We start from the raw sequence: 20,437 nt of genomic DNA on the forward strand, positions 1-20,437 counted from the left end.
GAATTTTGTATGCAACAGTGAAGTCCACTTTAAGGTGATCATGTAGTTTTTTTAGTTTAATTTACTGATTGATTAGTCATCTTGGTGCATTTTACATCTGCATTTTCATTCCTTGATTATCATACATGCGTTAATTCAAAAGAATAATGCCATATCTCAGTAGCTTTATGTGTGAGGGGGGATTTCTAAAATAGAGGGTCTTGGAACAGACCAAGCTGTGGCAACAGTTTTTCACGCAGTGGTTAATCATTATGGATTATCTACTTAAAAATAAAATTTAGAGAATTAGTATAAATGCTATGTGTTCACCCTATTATAATGAAATTAACTGTATCACACTCCTTTGTACATGTGTGTTTTTCAGCCAAAGAAGCGTTTGAAATGGGAATCTCTCCTATAATAATAGACAACACAAACATACAAGCATGGGAGATGAAACCTTATGTTATTTTGGTTAGTATTACAGTTTGACCAATGTGAAAAGGGATTGTTGACCGGGATGGCAACAACACTGTTTTAAACAGGGGTTGTCTTTCTCAGTCTAGCTGCTATTCCACAATGAAGTCTGGAGTAAAATAAGTGTTACATGGAATCATATTACCCAGTGTCATATTCTGTGCATATCTGAGTATTGACCTGACCTGGTTTCCAAGAGGCAAAGCCAAGTGCTTTGTACTTGTGGCCAAAAATAAATATTTGTGAAGAAACTGAATTTTGTTCCTCTTTCATGTGATCAGTAAAATTAGAATCTACTTAAAAAAATATAATCAACATTAATCAGTAAGAACGATATTTGATGCCATGTGAAACTTGAAAACTCAGTCTCCGTTTCACCCTAAATATGACATGGAGACAGATACCAGCTGACCAGTTGGAAGTCTAGAGTTCTCAGATGTTACTGGCTTGCTTGAAGCTGTGCAGATTTACTTAAATATTTTTTACTGAAACGATGTAATCAAAATAATGCACCTGCACTATTTTATGGTAGTAGTGTGGTGCTTTTATTTAGTGACTGAAAGTGACCTGCTTTAGTTTATTAAGTTAATGCAATCTACATTTAACTTGCAAAGTTATATTTAATTATTTAAATAACTTGGTGAACTTCTGTTATAAGTTTCTCATACTCCAGTTTTCTGGAACTTCTCAGCTTTTCATTTAATAGTTTCTAAATGGGCATCAGCACGTTCAGACTCTAGCTTCTTATTTTGCTGTTGGGCATTCAGTGTTTTGACTGGTATTTATAGAACTGCATTATTTTATTACATTGGTTGTAATTAAAGAAATAATATATTGGAAGAAATATTAGGAAGTACATCTGGGATTTCTCTTTACATGGCATAGAAAGAGTACATAGAATTGACAGCTTTTTAGCAGATACTCTACATATGCTGCATGTGGTAATGGATTAGTGAACAGTGGGACTTAACAGTTTTTACTAATAAAATGTTTCCTTGCATTTATTAACAATTGCCAGATTAGCAGTTCTTTCATAAATTATGTCCTTGATTTTGCTGTATATTGAAATAAAGATGCAACAAAAGTCTATGACAAGAATTTTTTCTGGAAACAGCAATGGGGAGAAACAGCATAGTATTCCACAGTGTTTCTCCTGATCAGACTTTCTGTCGTGGTGAGAACAGACCACATAGGAACCATTTACTTGCAGCTCACTGAAGCTTCCCATATGGCAGGAAGGTCGTGCACAATAGCTGTGTTAATGTAACTGCATTGCTTGTTTTGGAGCTGGTTCGGATCTGGTAAGCTCTGAATGAGGGCAGAGAGGTTTTCTCTGTCGTGGAGAGGCTGCATAGACGTGTATGCTGTATTTGGAAAGAGATGTTCTGCAGTCTTGTCTCATAGGAGGCAATTCATGGCACACATTTAATTGTACAGTAAGAGATGCATGTACATGTTTTTAAAAAACTTGATTTATATAAACAGAAGTGAAACATTGAATGGAAGTGTTATTCCAAATATTTGACAGGTATCAAAAAATACAAAAAACAGCTTTGAAAAAGCAAGCTATGCATGTTGTGTGCTTTGTCATAGAAGTAAGAAATGGGTGATGTGGCTTGTTCTGTTCTATATCTGTTTTATTCAGGCTCAGCAGTTCAAATATGAAGTAATTTTCCGAGAACCAGACACTTGGTGGAAGTTTAAACCAAAAGAACTTGAAAGGTAAGACTTCAACGGAAAATAACATATTAGACAGCATATCTTTCACAGTCTAAAAACTATGATTTTTAAAAAGGTATCGCTTAGCACAGTGGCTAGTGAAGTAGCAAGATACCAGTCCAGGTTTTTGTGATAATAAGTAGCTTTTAAACATTTTTTTCCTACAATTCTAACTTTTATGGGATTTTGTATGTATTGTAAGATTTTTTTGTCACCTTAGTTTAATTACATACAAAAGATACTGTTAGCAGTAGCTATTATGTGATGTTTTCATTATTCCAGGTTCTTTGTGTTTAAAGTACAGTGACTTCCTCTTTGGGTTCCTGGGAAAATTATGTCCGGTTGGGGCTGTTTTTGCATCCAGCTGGTCTGTTGCCTTAATTGAAATGTTTCTACTCTCACTGAGTTTAGGGCAATCAGCACCTCATGGCCCGAGAGGGACAAACCCCTGTACATCACCATTGTTGCTTACCTCTTCTTTAGCAGGACCTTCTGTTACCTAGAGCTGAAATAAGCAAGACATAATCCCTGTGTAAGTGAATAATAAGTATAAAATTGGCTGGATGCCAGGTTTAAATGGTATTATCAGTGTTCAAAGTCCAAAGTGAAGGCTGATGTCCCTCTAGAATGAATACTAGGACCTGCAACTACTTAATGTCCTTTTAATGACTTGGATTCTGGGACAGAGTGCACTCAGAAAATTTGAAGATGATACTGAACTGAGCAAGGGTAGTTTATTCAGCTTTAAGAAGAGAACATTAAGGAAGAACTACATTGGTTTTAGATACTTTTTGAGAGGTTGTAGAGAAGACGAAAAAGAACTCTGCAGGGATAGGGCAAAATAAACATCAGCAAGTTGAAACTTCAGAAATTTTTATTACATGAAAGAAAAATAACCTAAAACTTGCTTTGAAGTTGGTTATGTACTTAAAGAGCTTGCCCAGAGAGTTTGTGAACTTTGTCATTTGGGATATCAAAATTTGACATTACAAAGCTCTGGGCAAGCTGATCTACCTGTACCTCTTCTGAGTAGCAGATTGAAGTGTGTGAACTCCAGAGGTCCCTTTCAACATAAGTTATTTTGTGATGTCATAACATCTGTTGTCATCTGAATTTGCATACTTAGCTCAAGATTGGTTGCTTTTTAAGTGAGGTAAGGAAGATTAGTTTCTTTCTTAAAATAGATCATAAACCTTTTCTCCTGTCTCTCCAGTTTCTGTTTGGCCATCCTTGGCAGGATTCACTTGTTTTAGGTGGAAATGCTGCAGAACACAGTGCCAGTTGGTGTTTAACAGTTAGTAAAAATTTCAAGCCAACTGCTGTCCAAAATAATAGGTGAATAGGTTTTCCTCAAGGCTCCAGGAGTTTTTAGTTTAGCAAAACCAGAGAAAGAAGACTAAATTCAGAGATCTTCCATATCTAGTTTGGTATCCTGCATCACTGTCAGGATCTCATATGGCGTTTTTCTGAAACTTATTTGAAGAAGATGCATTATGGACAAAGTTCTAGATTTTAGTAATATGCAACATATCCCATTGCAGTACAGGGACACCAAGTGGGGTGGAGAAGTCAAGCAGAGCAGCAGTTTGTCTGAGATGCCCTGTTTGGAATGCTTGAATGCACTGATACAGAAAGAATTGCTGTTTCACAGCTTTTCCTCTGGCCCCATGAATTCTTTGATCAGTCTTGCTGTAAATTTATGAAATTGTTATTTAGTTTTTTTCTCTTCTGTCATTGTAATACACAAACCTGAAGTGTTTCTTTTTCTTTTTTTTTTTTTCCATTCATAGACGAAACATTCATGGTGTATCTAAAGAAAAGATCAAAAGAATGTTGGAACGATACGAACGCTGCCTTACTGTTAGATCAATACTGGATTCTTCAGTTCCAGACAAATCAGAAGCTGCTGGTTGGAGTGAAGATCCTTTTCAGGAGGAAAGCCATAGGTTAGATCCTTTCACTAGCTTTGTAGCCTCAAATAAAAAGCTATAAATTCAGACTTCATAGCAACAGAACCTGAATAATACTGTTGAATGGTGAATGCATTAAAAAAGGCAGTTCAATAATTAAAAAAACCCCACTACATAGTTTTCCTAATTTTTAGGAATTTCAGGATTTCTAGAAATGAGTAGTCAAGGGATCTAGTCACTTTCCAATGCTTTTTGAAAACCTCCCATTATGGCTGTGTGTTACTTTTCAAGAAGCCAATCTTGACTGACTTTCTGTTATCATAGAAATATGCTGTTGTATGTATGTTGTAGATATGAAACACTTAAAATCTATAAAATGCTTTTTAGAAGAGTGTAGTCCCAAATAGGAGCAAATTACCTTTTCTGAATCTGTATGTTGGTATTAGATGTTGTCTTTGTGGTAGAAGGTGGATTCTTTGTGCAGAGCTACCTATTTGCTCTTCAGTATGCTTAATTTAAGCTTGTCTGGACTTATGTTGGTTGTTTGCATGACTGTTTTGTAGTGGCTAATCTGAATGATACTGTGTATCATTTTATGGAATGGAACCCAGATTTTATTGTAGTTATTATTTTATTTGGGTTTTGCATGCTTAATGTATTTGAAATTACACTGGCACTGATAATTAATGGAATGTAGTTGATTTTGAAGAATGGTTTGATAAGAAATGGCACATCCTCTCCTAGTTCTAGACTTTATTTAGCATTAACCCATCAGGAGAGAACAACAATCATTATATAAAAGTATGTTTACCAGATTTGCTATCTGAATGAGGAAATATCTGGCAGCAGAGTGCTTCAGTACATAACTGAATGCTGGGAATGGGGAGGAATTAACTCCTGAGAAAGTGTTCTTAGTCTTTTGCTGTAGTAAGAAGGGTATACTTACCAAGGAAAGTTAATCTTTTCTTGGCTCCTTCTTTTTTTGTAGAGGAGTGTTGAAGTTAGGGCTAAGTTGTTGTAAATTTATTTTCCTCTCACTAGAGTTCTAACTAGAGTTAAACTCTTACTCTAGTTCTAACTGGAGTTAAAGTGGACAAATTTATCTTTTATTCCACTATTATTCCACTTTGTGTTTCAGAAAGAGAGAGGCGCATTCTGATGCAAAGGAAGAACCACCTTTTGCTTCTGATGTGGAGCCTCTTGAATTAGCTGAAGTTGATAAAACTTCTCCCAGTACTTCTCTAACATTAGAAAGTAGCTGTGATCCTGAACATTTTCAGCAAGAGGAAAAAGAAATGGAAAATAACTCAGTGGGACACAATTCTGAGAACAGCGCTGTTCAAGATGAATTGGAAGTCTGTTTATCAGAGTGCATCGAAAAAGAGCTGCCCTTGGAGAAGAAAGAAGAAAAGGGAGAAAAAGCAGAAAAAAATCCTGAAACAGAAATAGATGAAGTTGCTGTGATCACAGCTGAAGAGACTGTGCATACAGGAGGAGCTGAGGAACACAGTGATAACAACACTGTCAGTGTGCAAACTGCAGTTGAACAATCGGGTTCCGTATGTGTGGAACCAAAATCAACACAAACTAGTAACACAGTGGAACCAAGCAGTTCAGCTGCTGACACATCAGGAAAACCCGAACTACTGAATTTCCTGGGTGACTGGCCTGTAGAACAAACAATGGGACAGAGAGTCAAAAGATCTAGAAGACTAGAAAAATCTTCTCTGAAGAGTGATAAGGAAGGTGAAACTCAAAGTCGGCAGCATACTGAGATAGGTAAAGAGCAAGTGGGCCTGCCTGAGACATGTAGTGTTGAGAAAGGACATGAGGAAGAAAATCTAGACTCTAGCTGCTCCTCTGTTAGTTCAGATAAAGTTACACTGGAATTGGAAATGGGAGGACATTGGCCTATCTCAGCCTCATTAGAACAGAGACAACAAAGGTCAAGGAGAATGAGAACGACAAATCAGTCCGATGAAGGTAGAAATACTGAAGGTGACATTGACATAAATGCTCTTGAGACTGTAGATGTGCTTTGTGGGACACCTGCAGAGCAACCAGATATAAAGAGTTTTCCTCTGCACCAAGATGAAATAGTAGCCAGTGAAACAGTAGGTGAGGAAAAAAGCCAGCAAAATAAGAGAACAAAGAAGCATCACAGGTTAGCCCTCACTTTTACAAACAACATTTTGCCCCATCCCAAAGAAGAGGACCTCTTGTCTAACCTTAACGCAACAGAAGAGAAACAGGACACATGCTTATGTAGACAAAAAAGCAGCTATTCACAGACTGAATCACAGGACTTTGCTCTTCTGTGGAGATTAGAAAAGAAAATGCTTTTTCCTGAGACTGCCAAAGTATTGCATGGCAGACTAGATGGCTTCAAACCCAAACACATAGATAATGCCTCAGATTCTCAGGAAAAAATACCGTATCGAGTTACGTATGATAAAAGTACATTTGTAGAAGAAAGTGAACTTACCAGTATTGATGACTCTGAAAAGCTGGATACGCTGTGTAAGCTTTTTGAGTCTGTTTCATTTGAAGCTCTGAAAGATCTCTATGAAAGATGTAACAAAGACATAGACTGGGCCACAGGTTTGCTGTTAGACTCTGAAGAAAAGCTGTGCAAAGCTGTTGATACCGAATGCTTTCAAGTGAGAGAAGTTGAGCCAGTTGACGCAGACCTTGATTTCAAGGCAAGTACAAACTATGATGAGAATCTCAAAGACAGTGAACAAACGACACAAGTAATTGGGGCTGGTGGTATCTCTGAGGCTTCAGAAGACAAGAACTCATCACTCAGCATTGCAGAAAGTAGGGCTGCCAAGGCAGTTGTGACAGATGCTGATGTGTCTGACTCATTCACTGCTACCTCACTGAATGATTCAGGGGAACTGAAAAATTCCACGGATGCAGCCCGTAGAACTGACACATGCAACTCAGCAGCTGGTGTCACTGAGCTGTCCACTTCAGGAAAGCAAACTGTAGAGTCCGAGAGGCTTGTTGAAGAAACTGTAAATAAGCCATCACTTTTACAACTTGATGCAGGCTTCTGTACTGAATTAAATGATGAAAGTGACATTAATCCTTCAGAAAGCAATGCAGAGAATTCCAAAGTGACTGCTTCGTTACTGGGGATGGATCATGCCCTTCTGGTCTGTCCTAGAAGCGATAAAGAAATGGAGGTAGATAAAGAAACCCAGGAAAGTACTGAGGAGTTATGTGGTAAAGAAGAAATTGAAAGTCCAAGCTGGTCTGCAGCTAAAGCCAAGAGACAAAGCCCAGGATCACATGCAGCTTTCAATATAGATTGTCTAGAACTAACATTACCTCCTGAACTGGCACTCCAGCTGAAAGAGATATTTGGGCCTGTTGGCATTGATGCAGGTATGGGCATAATTATATCCATGTTTTTATGAAAAAACCTTTCTTTATTTGCCTGTGCTTTTTTTCCTTCATACTTCAGTTTTAGGGAATAGATTTGTGTAATTCTTCATGATACTGTTTGCTATTGTTAAGCCAAAAGTGGAACTGAATTAAGCGTGGCATAAAATATAAATGCAGGTAGCAGTAATGCTACCTTTTGCCTTTGTCTTTTTGTACATGTACATCCTTTAAAATAATAAGAAAATATATGGACTTATTTGCATTTTGAGCAACAGGCCTTTGAGCCTTTGTTCAAGCTGAAGAGATATTAAGATGATGAGGAATTTGCAAATTGTGGTCGATTAGGGAAAAAAAAGAAAAAAAGAAAGCTTTAGGCATCAGTAAAGTTGGGGAAGGAGAAGATAAATGGTTTAGAGAGAAGATGAAGTGTGGCTATACTTAAAAGACGAAAACAGACTATGCTGCTGGGAGATTATGATTAAGGAAGCCACAAGCAGCTTGAACAAGCATCTCAAAAGTTACAGACTGATTTGACTGACCTCTTTACCTTCCATGCCTACCTCATCAAAAGAAACAGTTTGTTTCCTGTAGCAGAATAGTGTTCTATTGTGTCTGAAATATGCCCTGCATTTTTATTTGACACATAAGTACTTTCTGCTTTTTTATTTTTTAAAGGATGAGAAACAGTATCAGAAAGATCTTTTAGGGAAAAGATGTATCATTATGATACCATGGTGATTCCTGCCATTTCCTTTTCAGTTAGAGGTGGTATTTGGAATTTGCCTCTCTGAGTTTGTGTGTTTGAAAGAAGGGATGTGACTGATGTTGGGCTGTGGTGGGTATAATGAGGTAGAGAAAAGCAGTTGCCATGTGGATTGCAGTGGAATAGGGGGAGTCACAGTTTCACGAATGAAACTGTTGTTGTAAATTAACAAGGGCTTTGTAAAAGAAGATTTTGCTAGAAAAATAGTAAAAAGGAAAAAATGCCATTGTTCAGGTAGTCACATTTTGACAATATACAATTAAAGTTAATCTGCTTTTTTCCTACCTTTTTTGAGTTTTGGAATACCAGATAACAATTTCTGTGGAATGCTTTTTTTGTTATTGTTGAACTTGGCAGTTTCTGGTTTTATTCAAGCATGACAGTTTGTGCAGGATCTCCAAAACTAGAATTTATAAGTCCTAGCTATTGTACTTTAATTGCTTAGATAAGTCTTTATAGAATACTTTAATGAATATATTTTCTTTGTCCCACAAGGATCACTGACTGTTGAGGATTGTGTGGTTCACATTGATCTAAATTTGGCAAAAGTGATTCATGAAAAATGGAAAGAATCTATTCTGGTTAGTAGATTTCTTGCTTGTGATGTGGTATGGCACACTTGTGCTTTGTCAGACCATTCATCTCCATATTTCTTGGTCTAAATGTGTAAGATCTTCGCAAGAACAGTGATAAAATATAATAGTAATTTAAAATATATGGAGTATATCATTATGTCATAACCATCAGAGCTGTTGAAAGTTTAAGGTATGTCATGAGTACCTCATCTTGAAACCAAGATTCTTTAAAAAGAAGGATGATAGTGCACAATTTCATTCCAAACTGATCAAAAATTCTACTGGCCAAAAATTATTACTGGGTTTTTTTTACATATAAAAAGAATCCTTTTATTAATTATTCCATATACAAAACATCTCCATGTGCATAATTGAGATGAGTTCTCCAACCTGTGTTCCTCCATAGCTATATGAAACTTGGAGTGTTTTGGGCCAAAGTTTTTGTTTGGTTTATTTAATTAAGGTTTTGAAGTCTTAGCAGTGGGGCATATTCCTCTAGTCTGTGTTTTCAGAAAAATAGTTCTAGCTTATAAATTCCACTTCATAATTACTTTTCTTAAATATACTTATTTTAAAATATTGGATCTTTGAGAAATACTGTGAGATCTTATTTTGTAGCTGGCTTACTTAGAAACTTAAAAGTTTACTTGAAGTTTTGCTGTGAAATTTATAACTTATAACTAATGATTTTACTATTTTTATTTAGAAACGTCAGAGGAGAGATGAATCATGTAAGTTGTTTGCAGAAAGTATGTTGTGTATTTCTCTTTAATTGTAAAAATACTTAAGTGTCCTTATAAAAATATTTGATTCTTTGAATCTTAAATAAGATTGCAAATATTCTGTCTGAAAAATGATGGATTCATTTATTAAGCTAAACTTTACTGCCCTTGGATCCATTTACCTTTCTCTTATGGAGGTGTGGGGGAGGGGAGAGAGGTTAATTATAAGCAGAATCACTATTACTAGGTAGATGCAAGCATAAAGCCTATAATTTTGTGTAATTCAGACAACTTAAAAAGGATCTCTGGCTGAACCAGACAGCTGTTTGGTGACTTCTGTAATATCTGTGACAACAAAAGATGTGGTCACAGAATAACTAGCAGAGTAAGATTCCTGCAGATGAGGGAGGGAGGTCAGAAATGCAATATTTTCATGTTTTTATCAAAGATGATCATAGCAGGAAGGTGGTTGCTTTGTTCAAAAAGTGTTAACATCTCTGGCAACCCCAGTTTTCATTCAGCTGTTGCCATTAACTCGTAGAGATTCTCTTATAAAAGCAGACAACTCCACACACACACTAAAGGTGTTTACAAGGTAGTTTACAGCTGTAAGATACATCCTATCACTTGAAAATTTGGTGAGGAACTATGACAGTTTTGCTTTTGTTTCACAATGTAGATAAAGATGATCAGACAGTCTGTAAAATGGAAGTGAGGAAGGTGAAAACAATGAATTGGTTTCTGGTTTAGCATTAATAATCTTCTTTTAACAAAACTTAAACTGTCTAGGTTAGAAAACTTGTCTTAATTATTTTGCATTGCTTGTATATAAAAGCTAATAAGTATTTTATTTGTCACCTCATTTTTATTGCTTTTGAAGGTCCTACTGTGATTCAGCAAATAGATACAGATGACTCAGAAATGCTGCTATCTCAGAATGCAGAGAGTAAAATACAGAAGAAAAAAATGAGCTGGGCTTCAGGCACATCTAATGACATACAGATGAAAAAACAGCAACATCAGACGTTTTCCCTTTTATGGATCACTGGAATGCTCAGATTCAGAAAGTTTCTCTCAGGCAGATAATTTCTGAAGAACTAGCTATGCAGGAGAAACAGGACATGGTATGGATAGTGCCTGTTTTTTATGCAGTTTAGATTTACTACTAGTAATAAAACAGAATATGACTTTTTGGTGACTCATATTGGTGCTGCTGATTACAGCCTGAATTTCTGAGACAAATGCATGCCAATTAGCATTGTTGATTACTGTAATACAGGAGTTTGCTTTTCATAGATGGTTCTGTTTGAAAAATACAGTCTCATTTAGGAAGTAATATTTTGATTGTTTCACGAACAGATCATGGTGCATTTCGCTGTACAGGTTAGCATTTGTGTTTGGTTGAATTTTTTTTGATTGCTCACCCAAAAGCAAAGATCAGTGTGATTTGCCAGGCTTTTTATTGTGACAGCAATATCAAAAAAAAGTTCTTAATTGGCTCCATGCCTTGTTTGTTTAAAAGTGTGTTGAATTGATTGTAATGTTTTGTAAGGAGAACCCACAACATTTCTAGCAGATGAAACACTAAAATAAGTACTTGAGGTTAATCTCAAACAAGTTTCTGTACCCCCTTGTCAGAAAATAGTAAATTTTTAATATGTTTTTACTGGATCTTTATTTTCTGTATGGTTCCCATACCCTGCCTGTTGGTCTATGCCTAATACTGCCCTCTGCTGCCCTGCTGGTGTTCAGAACAGGCGTTTCAATTTGTAATTGTCTCTGATAAGCAGCTGTCCTAAAAAAGAGGAGCTTTGAACTGGTATAGAAAGTTGGATGGATTAGCCTATACTTTGAAAAATGGCTTGTGGATTCTTTCTTTGAACTGCATGTATGTGGCCTACTGATAAAAACAAGTGTCATGTCCGCAGCTTTATTTTCAGTTTGAATTCATGGAGCTTGGCTTTATTTTGACCACTTTTTTTTTTTTTTTGTCAATATCGGAATGATGAGTCCGATTTATTTTGGGTTATAACTATGTCACCTTCTCAGATGAGTTCATAAGTAATATTTATTACAGTAGAGCTTCAGATACAGCAAGCCAAAATTGTTTAAGCTGCTTAATAATAAAATGTTGTTTCAACCCCAGGCCTTCAGTATAGTGAAGAGAGGTGGACTTTGCACAAGCCTAGCAGTGGACTAGATAGACTAGCAGGGAATAAATTCTAAAACTTAAATTCCTCCTAAAAAAATCCTCCTCTTACTTTGTCCAAGTTATGAGGGAGCTCCAGCTGCATAACTTCAAATGATTGCTGAGTACTGCAGTGGTGTATAATAGAACTCACCTGTCCTTACTTATGCTGATCAGTGTGGCAGGCTGATACTGGCATGTTGTCATTGCTGTGGGTGCATACCAGCTGATAGATATTTTTTAAATCTTAACAAATAACACTAAAGTTGATTGGCTCCCTGTTACAATATTTTGTTCTAATCAAGAACTTGCAATATTTTTCTTTTGTCTTCTGGGTAGAATCGTGTTCCTTCTATGGCTAGAAAAGACTGTGCTGCTAAACTAAAGGAGAAGCAACTTTTTGAGATGTTTCCAACTATTAATCAGAGTTTCTTAATGGATATCTTCAGGGACAACAAGTAAGAAATCTTTACAGGTTTTTGTAAAAATGGTGCTCAGTAACATTCTATAGTGCTGAGTTATTGTCTTAAATATTAAGAGTTAAGATACTGCTAAAAACTGGCTTTTTCCAAACTAGCACACTTTTTAGTAATTTAAATAAAGGTAAAATTAGGTGGTCTTAAAGGCAAAAAGGGCATTAAAAACTCTCTATATAGACTTGTTCCTTTTTTGTGTGTGTGGGGAGAATAGACAGTTTCTTTCATTGGGAGAAGAATGTCTCTGGCTATTGACCCCTGTTGGACTGTCAGTGTAACTGCATATTTGCTCAAACTGAGATTTAAATCAAGTGGAATAAATTAGTGGGTGTGGTAATAATAAGTTCACAGAAAATGGCATCTGCCCAAGAGGAAAAGTACCATCACCTGATGTTAGCTGTGAGTACTTTCCTGGCTACTACGGGAGCTCTGAAGGAATGAGCCATCTCTCCATCTCTTCCTGCTGATGTTCTCTTTCTCTTTTTGCAATATATTTTGGGGGTACATGTCTACATTCTTAAATCCAGGTTTCTGAGAACTGAACTTTTTTTGGAGAAAAATGTCTTTTTTTTATCCTCAGCCATTTGAATGTCTGTCTCTACACATGGGTTTGCATGCCTACCTTTCAGTCATTCTGCTTGTCCAGGTCGTTATAAAAATCTTTCCTGTTTAGAATACGTCCTGCATCCATCTTTGTAGCTCAAACATTTCACCATCTCTTGTTTTTCACATTCTAAATTCTCTTTATAGTGTTGCATTTTGCAAAATCGGTCTTTACTCTTGATCAGTCTTTTTCTTGTTAGCTTACTGGACAGCAAGAAGAATAAAGAAGGAAGAGGGCTTATTAGAAAGCTGATGGCAACTGATGTAGAATTTAATTAAATTTGATAACAAAGCTTGACTAAAAATACAAGGATTTTCCTTCATAAAGGTTTCAGAAAACTTGAGCTAGTTTTAAATTAGTATGTATTATCTAACCCTGACCAGAGAAGATTTCAGATAAAGTATCTTATCCAACCCAAAAAGCAGCATTTACTTATATGTCTTTGATCAAGGTAGGATGCAATTTACTTTAGTATGTCATTTTCCTTTTAATATTCAAGTGCCCCTCAATTACGATTCAGTCAACCAAGACTGCGTGTGTGTTGACGCCAGTAATGCCAGGAAGCCTGCAAGCCTTTTTGCAATAGGGTGGAATATTCTGTTCCAGTGGAATATTCCATTCCAGGGCTTTATTTCCAATGTAATCCATTGTTACACAATATCAAGGTTTGTAATATACATTTTGTTAAATGTAGCGCCTGTTATATATTTGTGTTGTGACCCGCCCCAGAAAGGGAGGGTAACCCAGGTTCTTATTAATAAATCCCTTGAGATGGATTAGAGTGAAATGACACTGAAGAATCGGCTAGATGAGGACATTGGCATGAGAAAAGGGATTTTCTTGCCTTGCAGGACTTGCCTCTTAGCCTCTTCCCTTCCTCAGACAGGCATCTGCACCCAGGATAGCAGATGCTGGCACCCACTGATCTGATCTGAAGGTCCTTTGGCAGTATTCAGGGAGGGGTGGGCTTTGGTGGGTGAGCAGCTGCTTCTTTTCAGTTTGCAAAAGTCTTTTGGTGATCTTAGAATGTGTAAATCATTAACTGTTTCAGTCTCTGACAGTGAGATCACAGATTTTACTTATCCTTTACAGCTACTCTTTAGAACAAACTGAACAGTTTCTGAACTGTGTCCTGGAGGCAGATCCTGTAAAAACAGTTATAGCTCAAGAAAGTGTTCAGCAAAATGAAGTTGTTACTTCCTACAGTGCAAAGAATCGGGAGAAGAAGGTATTTTTATTTTTTTCTAAATAGTACTTATAAGGATATCCAAAGCTATGTTAATGAAAACATTCTGCAATGCATACTTACCTTCAACATTGCAAATTCCTACAGGCAAAAAAAAGTAAGGAAGAGGATGATCCTTTGAGTGAAATATTTCAAGACTTTGAGTACCCACAATATGATGATTTAAGAGCAGAAGCTTTTTGTCACCAGCAAAAGAGAAAAGAATGTTTGAAAAAGGCTGGGGAGGCCTATCGGATGGGTATGAAGCCTGTGGCAGCATTTTATGCACATCAGGTAAACTTAAATATTGTGCTTTTTGTCTGAATTTAGGGAGGTACTTAAATGCTGAATTGGCAGTGATGAGGAAAACATTGTGCCTGCTAGAGCTGATATATTTGCTCAATTACTGTTCCCTATGTAACTGTTATAGTGACAATCATTAGTAAACTCCTTTTCATAAAATTGATACTGGTACAGGAAGCTACGTAACCAGTTTCAGTGTGAGACCTCACAAAAGGTGATACTTAGTGCTTAGTCACACATGTTCTGTTGTCCTAGATCTCTCTCATCCACAAACTTGTAAGCACCAAAATTTGTGTCCATGTGGTCTGGCCAGGTTCACTGGGGTGTGACATGTACTGCAACAAACATCAGTTTGTGAATCCTCTGTATATCTCTTGGGTTCCTCTTAATTGGTGCTGAACTGTTTTTAGTCTTTTGTACTGTTTAGGAGTCAGACAGGTATTAAGACGTGATCTTTTGGCACAGAATCTTGCTTGCTTCATCCTCATAAATCTTGGGCAAGGTTGCTGCCTGCTGTCTTTGCTTCTTCTTTTTGTCTATCTTTATGGCTACAGTCTGTCTTGGGTTGGGATAAAGGAGGTGTGGTATGTCAGGCTTTCCACGATCCATCTGGTTTTGGCATGTAGATCTGCTGCTGATCGGTCTTGTGTGCTCTGGCCTTGGAGCACAGGCTCTCTGGTCTTGTTCAGCCCCATTTCTCTCTATATACCAGTTTGATTACTGCTGATCATTGCAGTTGATCATATTCTTGATTTTAAGTATCAACTGTTCTTGTAACCAGCATTCCTGTAACTGGTTTCTTAGTGCCTTCACAGGACACCCTTCTATTCACACCACTCTTAAAAATTCTTTTACAAATGTCTTCAAAGGCAACAGTATTTCCCTGATCTAATATCATATAAAAATTTGGTAAGAATTCACGTTATAGAGTCATTTAATTCTAACCTATGAACTGCATTATAACAGAACAAAGATGTACTAATGAATCACTTGAATTTTTTTATTAAGAAAACTCTCACATAAGTGGTATAATTCTAAATGTTTAGATTGTTACTGTGCATGCAGAAAATACTGATTATCAGTCTTTATAATGAACTTTTATGTTCTTAATTCATGCATTCTTGAAGTTTGAGAGGTTCTAAACAAAGGTCTGCATGATTTTAAATTGAAATCTAATTTAAAGTCCTCTCTTTTTTACTGTTCTCAGCCATCTGAACAAATACAATCTGGAAATGTAGTTATTATATACTTTCATCTAGGTAACAAAAAGGCAAACTAAGCTACCTTTATTCATGAAAAATACTTTATGCTTGGTGGCCTTTGTCTTGGGAATCCTCTGCAAGTGAGAGTTACAGAACTGGTGTCTTGGTTCTGACACCATTACACTTCAGATGATCCATTTTAATAAAGTGTAAGACAGACTGTCACTTTTGTTCTCTTGAGCCCATGTCAGTCTAATACCTGGAGTTAAGTCTTCCATTCCATTTCACGCTGTGCCTACAGATCTTCAAGGAAATAATTTGTAGCTTTGATCTCTCAGACTTTATCACTGCAAGTTTCGTGGGAAGTAGTTGATAGTTGTTCACTCTGTAAGATGACTAATTTTGTACTGCTTCTTGCCCCTTGTTCCAGAAGGGGCTATATTGACCTTGTCAGTCATAAAAGATCTGTGAAAAGTATTAGGAGAGATAATGGGCAACTATTAAAAAAAAAAAAGAAAAGTGTTTACCCTTGGCTTGTCTGAAATTTAGGGAATGCGTTCAGAAGACTTAACCTCAAATGTAACAGTCAACAGGTTTTTCCTTAGCTATTGGGCAGTTTCTGTGACATTGTTTCATTACAATCTTAGTAAAATACTTGCAGAAAATAATCTGTTGTTATAAAAATAAATCAGGAACAGCGTGGAGTGTAACTTTTTAGCTTATGTTATTTAACATCCAGCTTACGGTTATGTACCTTTTCTGGCTTTTTTTTTTCCTTGTAAGGCTTTTGTTATGATTCCTTCTTTGTGCCAGCTTTGAGTAGTTCCTTATGAACAGGTCTCATGAAATCTCCTTGTGAGTAGGTCTCACTGAGCCTCTTGCAGAAGTTCTGTTGCGATTATAAATTTTACTGCTTCGAACTGTGAGCTAAAAGAACCCTGCCAGTCCTGTCGTTTTGAAACCAATGACCAGTGTGGAGCTTAGATTATGTCTTGGTGTGTAACAGTCACTGTGTTTATGAATAAAGAGTCGCCTTCATGAGCAGAAGATGAAGGAAGCCAACCATGCTGCTGCTGTGCAAATCTTTGAGAGAGTAAATACTTCACTGCTGCCTATGAATGTGTTGGATTTGCATGGTCTCCATGTGGATGAAGCTGTGAATCAGTTGTCCAGAGTGCTGCAGGAAAAAAGTGAAGGTAGGGTTTAGGTAATAATTCTTGCTCCCTAAGAATTATTTTCCTCCTTTTCTACTAAGAAATCATGATACATGTCAATATTAGAGGGAATGGATTTAATTTAATACCGTCTGTTAAAAACAACCAGGCTTTGTGTTGTCTTATTTTCAAAGTACCCCATGGTTTGTTTATCTTTGACAGGACAATGATTCTTGGTTTTTTCTGTCTTGCACTCTACTCCCAACCCTGTACTTCTTTGTAAATATTCCTCCTGTTTTATGCTTTTTTTTTTTTTTAATTGAACACTTGGTCTGTCCTTCCTGACATTTCTGACCGAGGTGATAATGCAAACATTTGTTTCATCTCTGCTTTACTTTGTCAGGACTATGTTGCTTTTTAATCTTTAAAGAAAAATTATTGTGTTGGAATTCTAACCACAATGATTATATTGTCTTTAACTTTTACATTAAAGTGTGTGATTTGAACCATCTTTCAGAAAATTCTCTTATCAGTTTGTCAGCAGGATCTCGTGAGATCAGAGTACTGCTGCTCCCAGATGTGTCATTTTGTGCAGTTTTGCTTGAGGGCTCATTTTTTTCTTGCAGTGGAGTGTTCAAGTACTTCATGAGTGTGCTTGCTGTAAAAAGATACGTTTTCTGCGTTGCTAGTTTACCCTGTAAATTTAAGCACACTGAGAATGCTTTTATAAGAAGTATTTCTTACGCAAGATACTATTGCACAAACCTGATTTTCTGAATCCACTACTCCACAGAGTATAAACAAAAGTGTTCATGGGGCCTTAGATAATCCTTTTACTTTCAATATGCAGTAAATTGCATTATCTTGTGCTATTCCTGCAATTACATTTGTGTAATTTAAGCTGTAACCTAATGCTTTTTAGAGCTAAATTTCCAGAACTGCATTTATGTCAGGAGTCCTGGAATTGATAGTAGTGGCTCTCTGTGCAGTCCATTCACCTAAATCTTAAAAAAAAAAAAAAAAAAAAAAAAGGGTTAATTTCAGTGTATGGACATGGGAAAGGGATCAATACTAGGAACTTTCTGGTGGCAGTAAACTGATATAAAACCTAAATAAAGTTATGCGAGAGAGAGGGGGTAGTTGAGGAAAGATGTCATGTGAACTGATAATTCCAAACTGGCAAATCTTGGCTAGTTTTGAGAATCCAGTTTAATTTATTTTTTTCCTCTTTTTCAAACACTTCATCAATTGAGGTTGATGTTATCTCTGGGAAGAGAGCAGTTTCTTTTGTTTTCATGGCTAGATACAGCTCATGTAATGTTTTGATCTGTTGATTCTCATGCTCCAGTGTAGCAGAAGATAGTCCAAATAAGCGTGATTTAAATGTCAAAAATGCTGGATTTATGTTTTCTTTCTTCTTATTCTTTATTCAATAAAATGTTATTTCTTTACTCACGTTAATTTAATAAGATACATTGTGAAACAATGCAGTGTCACTTAAAAATTGAGTAAATTACACTCACCTCTTTTAATTTTGCAATTTAAATTTATATCACAGGATGTAAATTCCAATTAAATATTAGATGCTAGAAACAGTAAAGCTGCTATGAAATTAGAAGGATTCTGTCATGATCACAACATGCATATTACAAGCACTCTAGATTTAAAAAGATTGACTGTATTTGTTTTTTCAGAGTATCTTTATCAGAACAGAGGAAAAATGGCTCTTTTTACGTAAAACATGCATAGCCAGCATGGGAAGACAAAGCTCTAAATCAAGAGTGAGAGTTTTCAGAAGAATGCATGGAAGGTGTATACTGAATGCCAAGTCTCTGCTGAGGGAAAATTTTAACCGTTACAATTCCTGCTGTTACAGAGCACCAGCAGACTGGTGGTAAACCATATCTCACTGTCATCACGGGAAGAGGAAGCCATAGTCAGGGAGGAGTTGCTCGCATCAGACCAGCAGCTATCAGATACCTCACAACCCACAACTTCAGGTGAGTTTAGATTTTTGTTACTGATACATTTTTTTTTTCTTAACCCACATTTAACTAACTGAAAATTGAAGTTAGTTTTAGAATACTATTAAGCGACTACAGAGATTAAGGCAGGTCGTCTGTTTCAGATTAAAGTAAATTTGCTGTTTCACAAATCCAGTGCAGTTGTGTGACACAATAACACTTCATATGGGGCACCTATTAAATGTTAGATCCTTTCCTCTGAGATAGTTCAACTACATATTTCCATTCGAGGTTGCTGTCTTTACTATGAAAAGTTGTTAATCCTGCTTTCTATTGGTTCTCAATACCTGCCTTAGTGCTCAGTTTACGGGGGATAGCAATTTAGCAAGTCTAGGTCAGCATCAGTGTGTTTGCTGCTTTTTCTCTAGAGCGCTGTATGTGAAGGTGAGTGTGAAGGTGACTCAAAAATAAAACAGACTTCTGTCCTGATTTCCTTCTTACTTTCTACAGAATACGAGGGTGAAAATCCATTCTTAAAGAAGAGGGAGTGAATGGGGAGCAGGAATAGAGGAGCAAAATTAATATAACCAAGAACATCAGGCAGCTTTTTCTTAAATCTTCATCTTAGTTTCTGGTGTTTCCAGCTCCTTGCATCTCCAGATCCTGTAAAATCCTCCTTTACTGTCACATCTGAGGACATGATGCTGATTTCCTGACTCACATGCCCATATACTTGACCGAGAATCTTACCACTTTCCGTATGTTTGAAGATTGAAGGAGATGGCATTGCACGTAGCTTTCATGTTGAAGCTTCATTTTTTCTTGTTTTATAGGTTCACAGAAATAAAACCAGGCTGCCTGAAAGTCATGCTCATTTGAGGAGTTGTGGAGAAGAGGAATATAGAAACTGAGGTGTTGGATTACAGCCGGATTGTAGAAAAAAGACCGATGTTTTTTGAACAACTGTACTAGTATTTTGTAATCTGTTTTAAAGGATGATATTTTATTAGAAATTATTTCGATTTACAGTAAGTGGTTTTGTCAAAATGTTTCCAATAAAATTTTTGTGTGAAATGGATCCTTTTTTGAACGTGCAAAAAGAAGATGCTTAAAGGATTTGAAGTCTCAGAAATGCAGATCAAGAATTTTGCTGAGAAATATGTGATGTTTTAAAGGGAAGTTAAGGTACAACTTTTAAATATTACTGTCTTCTCAGCATACCTAATCTATTTCTTTTGACTCTCACACATTTTGATTGCCGTGGCTTCTGTGCTTTTAAAACATAGTACCTTGTGCAGTTATTTTGTGATTCAGAACTTTGTGCTAAACCCTTCAGAAGAACAAAAGGAGAAGGTGAAACTGGGTAACTACTGATATTTCAAATACAGTTACAGCTGAGTGCTAAATATTTCCAGGTTTCTTCAAAAGAAACCTGGTTTAGTGGTTATGTTGCTGTGATGGGTTGACTTGTTCTATGGTCTTTATTCCATTCTAAACTTCTCCCAGGTCTGGGAGTTGCATAGAATGGCCTGTGCATTAAGACCAGCTGTGTGTTTGGTAATTGTGCAGACTTAATGTGATCTGTTAAAGGGAAACCCACAATGCTGTAGTTCAGTCTCTTCTTACACATGGCTAATACTGTAATTTTGCAGGAAATGCCCTTACATTTTTGCCCTTACCTTTATGGCTTTTTAAGAGAACCAAATTGAGTTCTGTTTCACTTAATAAGTGTCTAATAGTGATGTCTTCATTCACTGTGTATTAAGTTTGGTGATTTCCTTGT

At 36.5% G+C, this 20,437-nt stretch overlaps 1 protein-coding gene across 1 annotated transcript in view; it reads left to right on the forward strand.

Annotated features, from left to right (window-relative positions):
* Window positions 1-19,732, forward strand: part of N4BP2 (NEDD4 binding protein 2) — a 37,513-nt gene extending 17,781 nt beyond the window's left edge. The window contains 14 exon segments of the mRNA XM_050338423.1: window positions 365-453; window positions 2,102-2,178; window positions 3,966-4,121; window positions 5,224-7,478; window positions 8,737-8,822; window positions 9,523-9,547; window positions 10,419-10,547; window positions 10,550-10,662; window positions 12,066-12,184; window positions 13,899-14,034; window positions 14,140-14,325; window positions 16,564-16,732; window positions 18,567-18,690; window positions 19,488-19,732. Of these exon segments, the coding sequence (XP_050194380.1) occupies window positions 365-453; window positions 2,102-2,178; window positions 3,966-4,121; window positions 5,224-7,478; window positions 8,737-8,822; window positions 9,523-9,547; window positions 10,419-10,547; window positions 10,550-10,662; window positions 12,066-12,184; window positions 13,899-14,034; window positions 14,140-14,325; window positions 16,564-16,732; window positions 18,567-18,690; window positions 19,488-19,533 (3,710 nt within the window). The 3' untranslated portion in view covers window positions 19,534-19,732.
* The last annotated feature ends 705 nt before the right edge of the window (window positions 19,733-20,437 follow it).

Source organism: Myiozetetes cayanensis, unplaced genomic scaffold, assembly GCF_022539395.1.
Source record: "Myiozetetes cayanensis isolate MyiCay16 unplaced genomic scaffold, myiCay2020 scf7, whole genome shotgun sequence".
In the NCBI taxonomy this organism is placed as follows: Eukaryota; Metazoa; Chordata; class Aves; order Passeriformes; family Tyrannidae; genus Myiozetetes; species Myiozetetes cayanensis.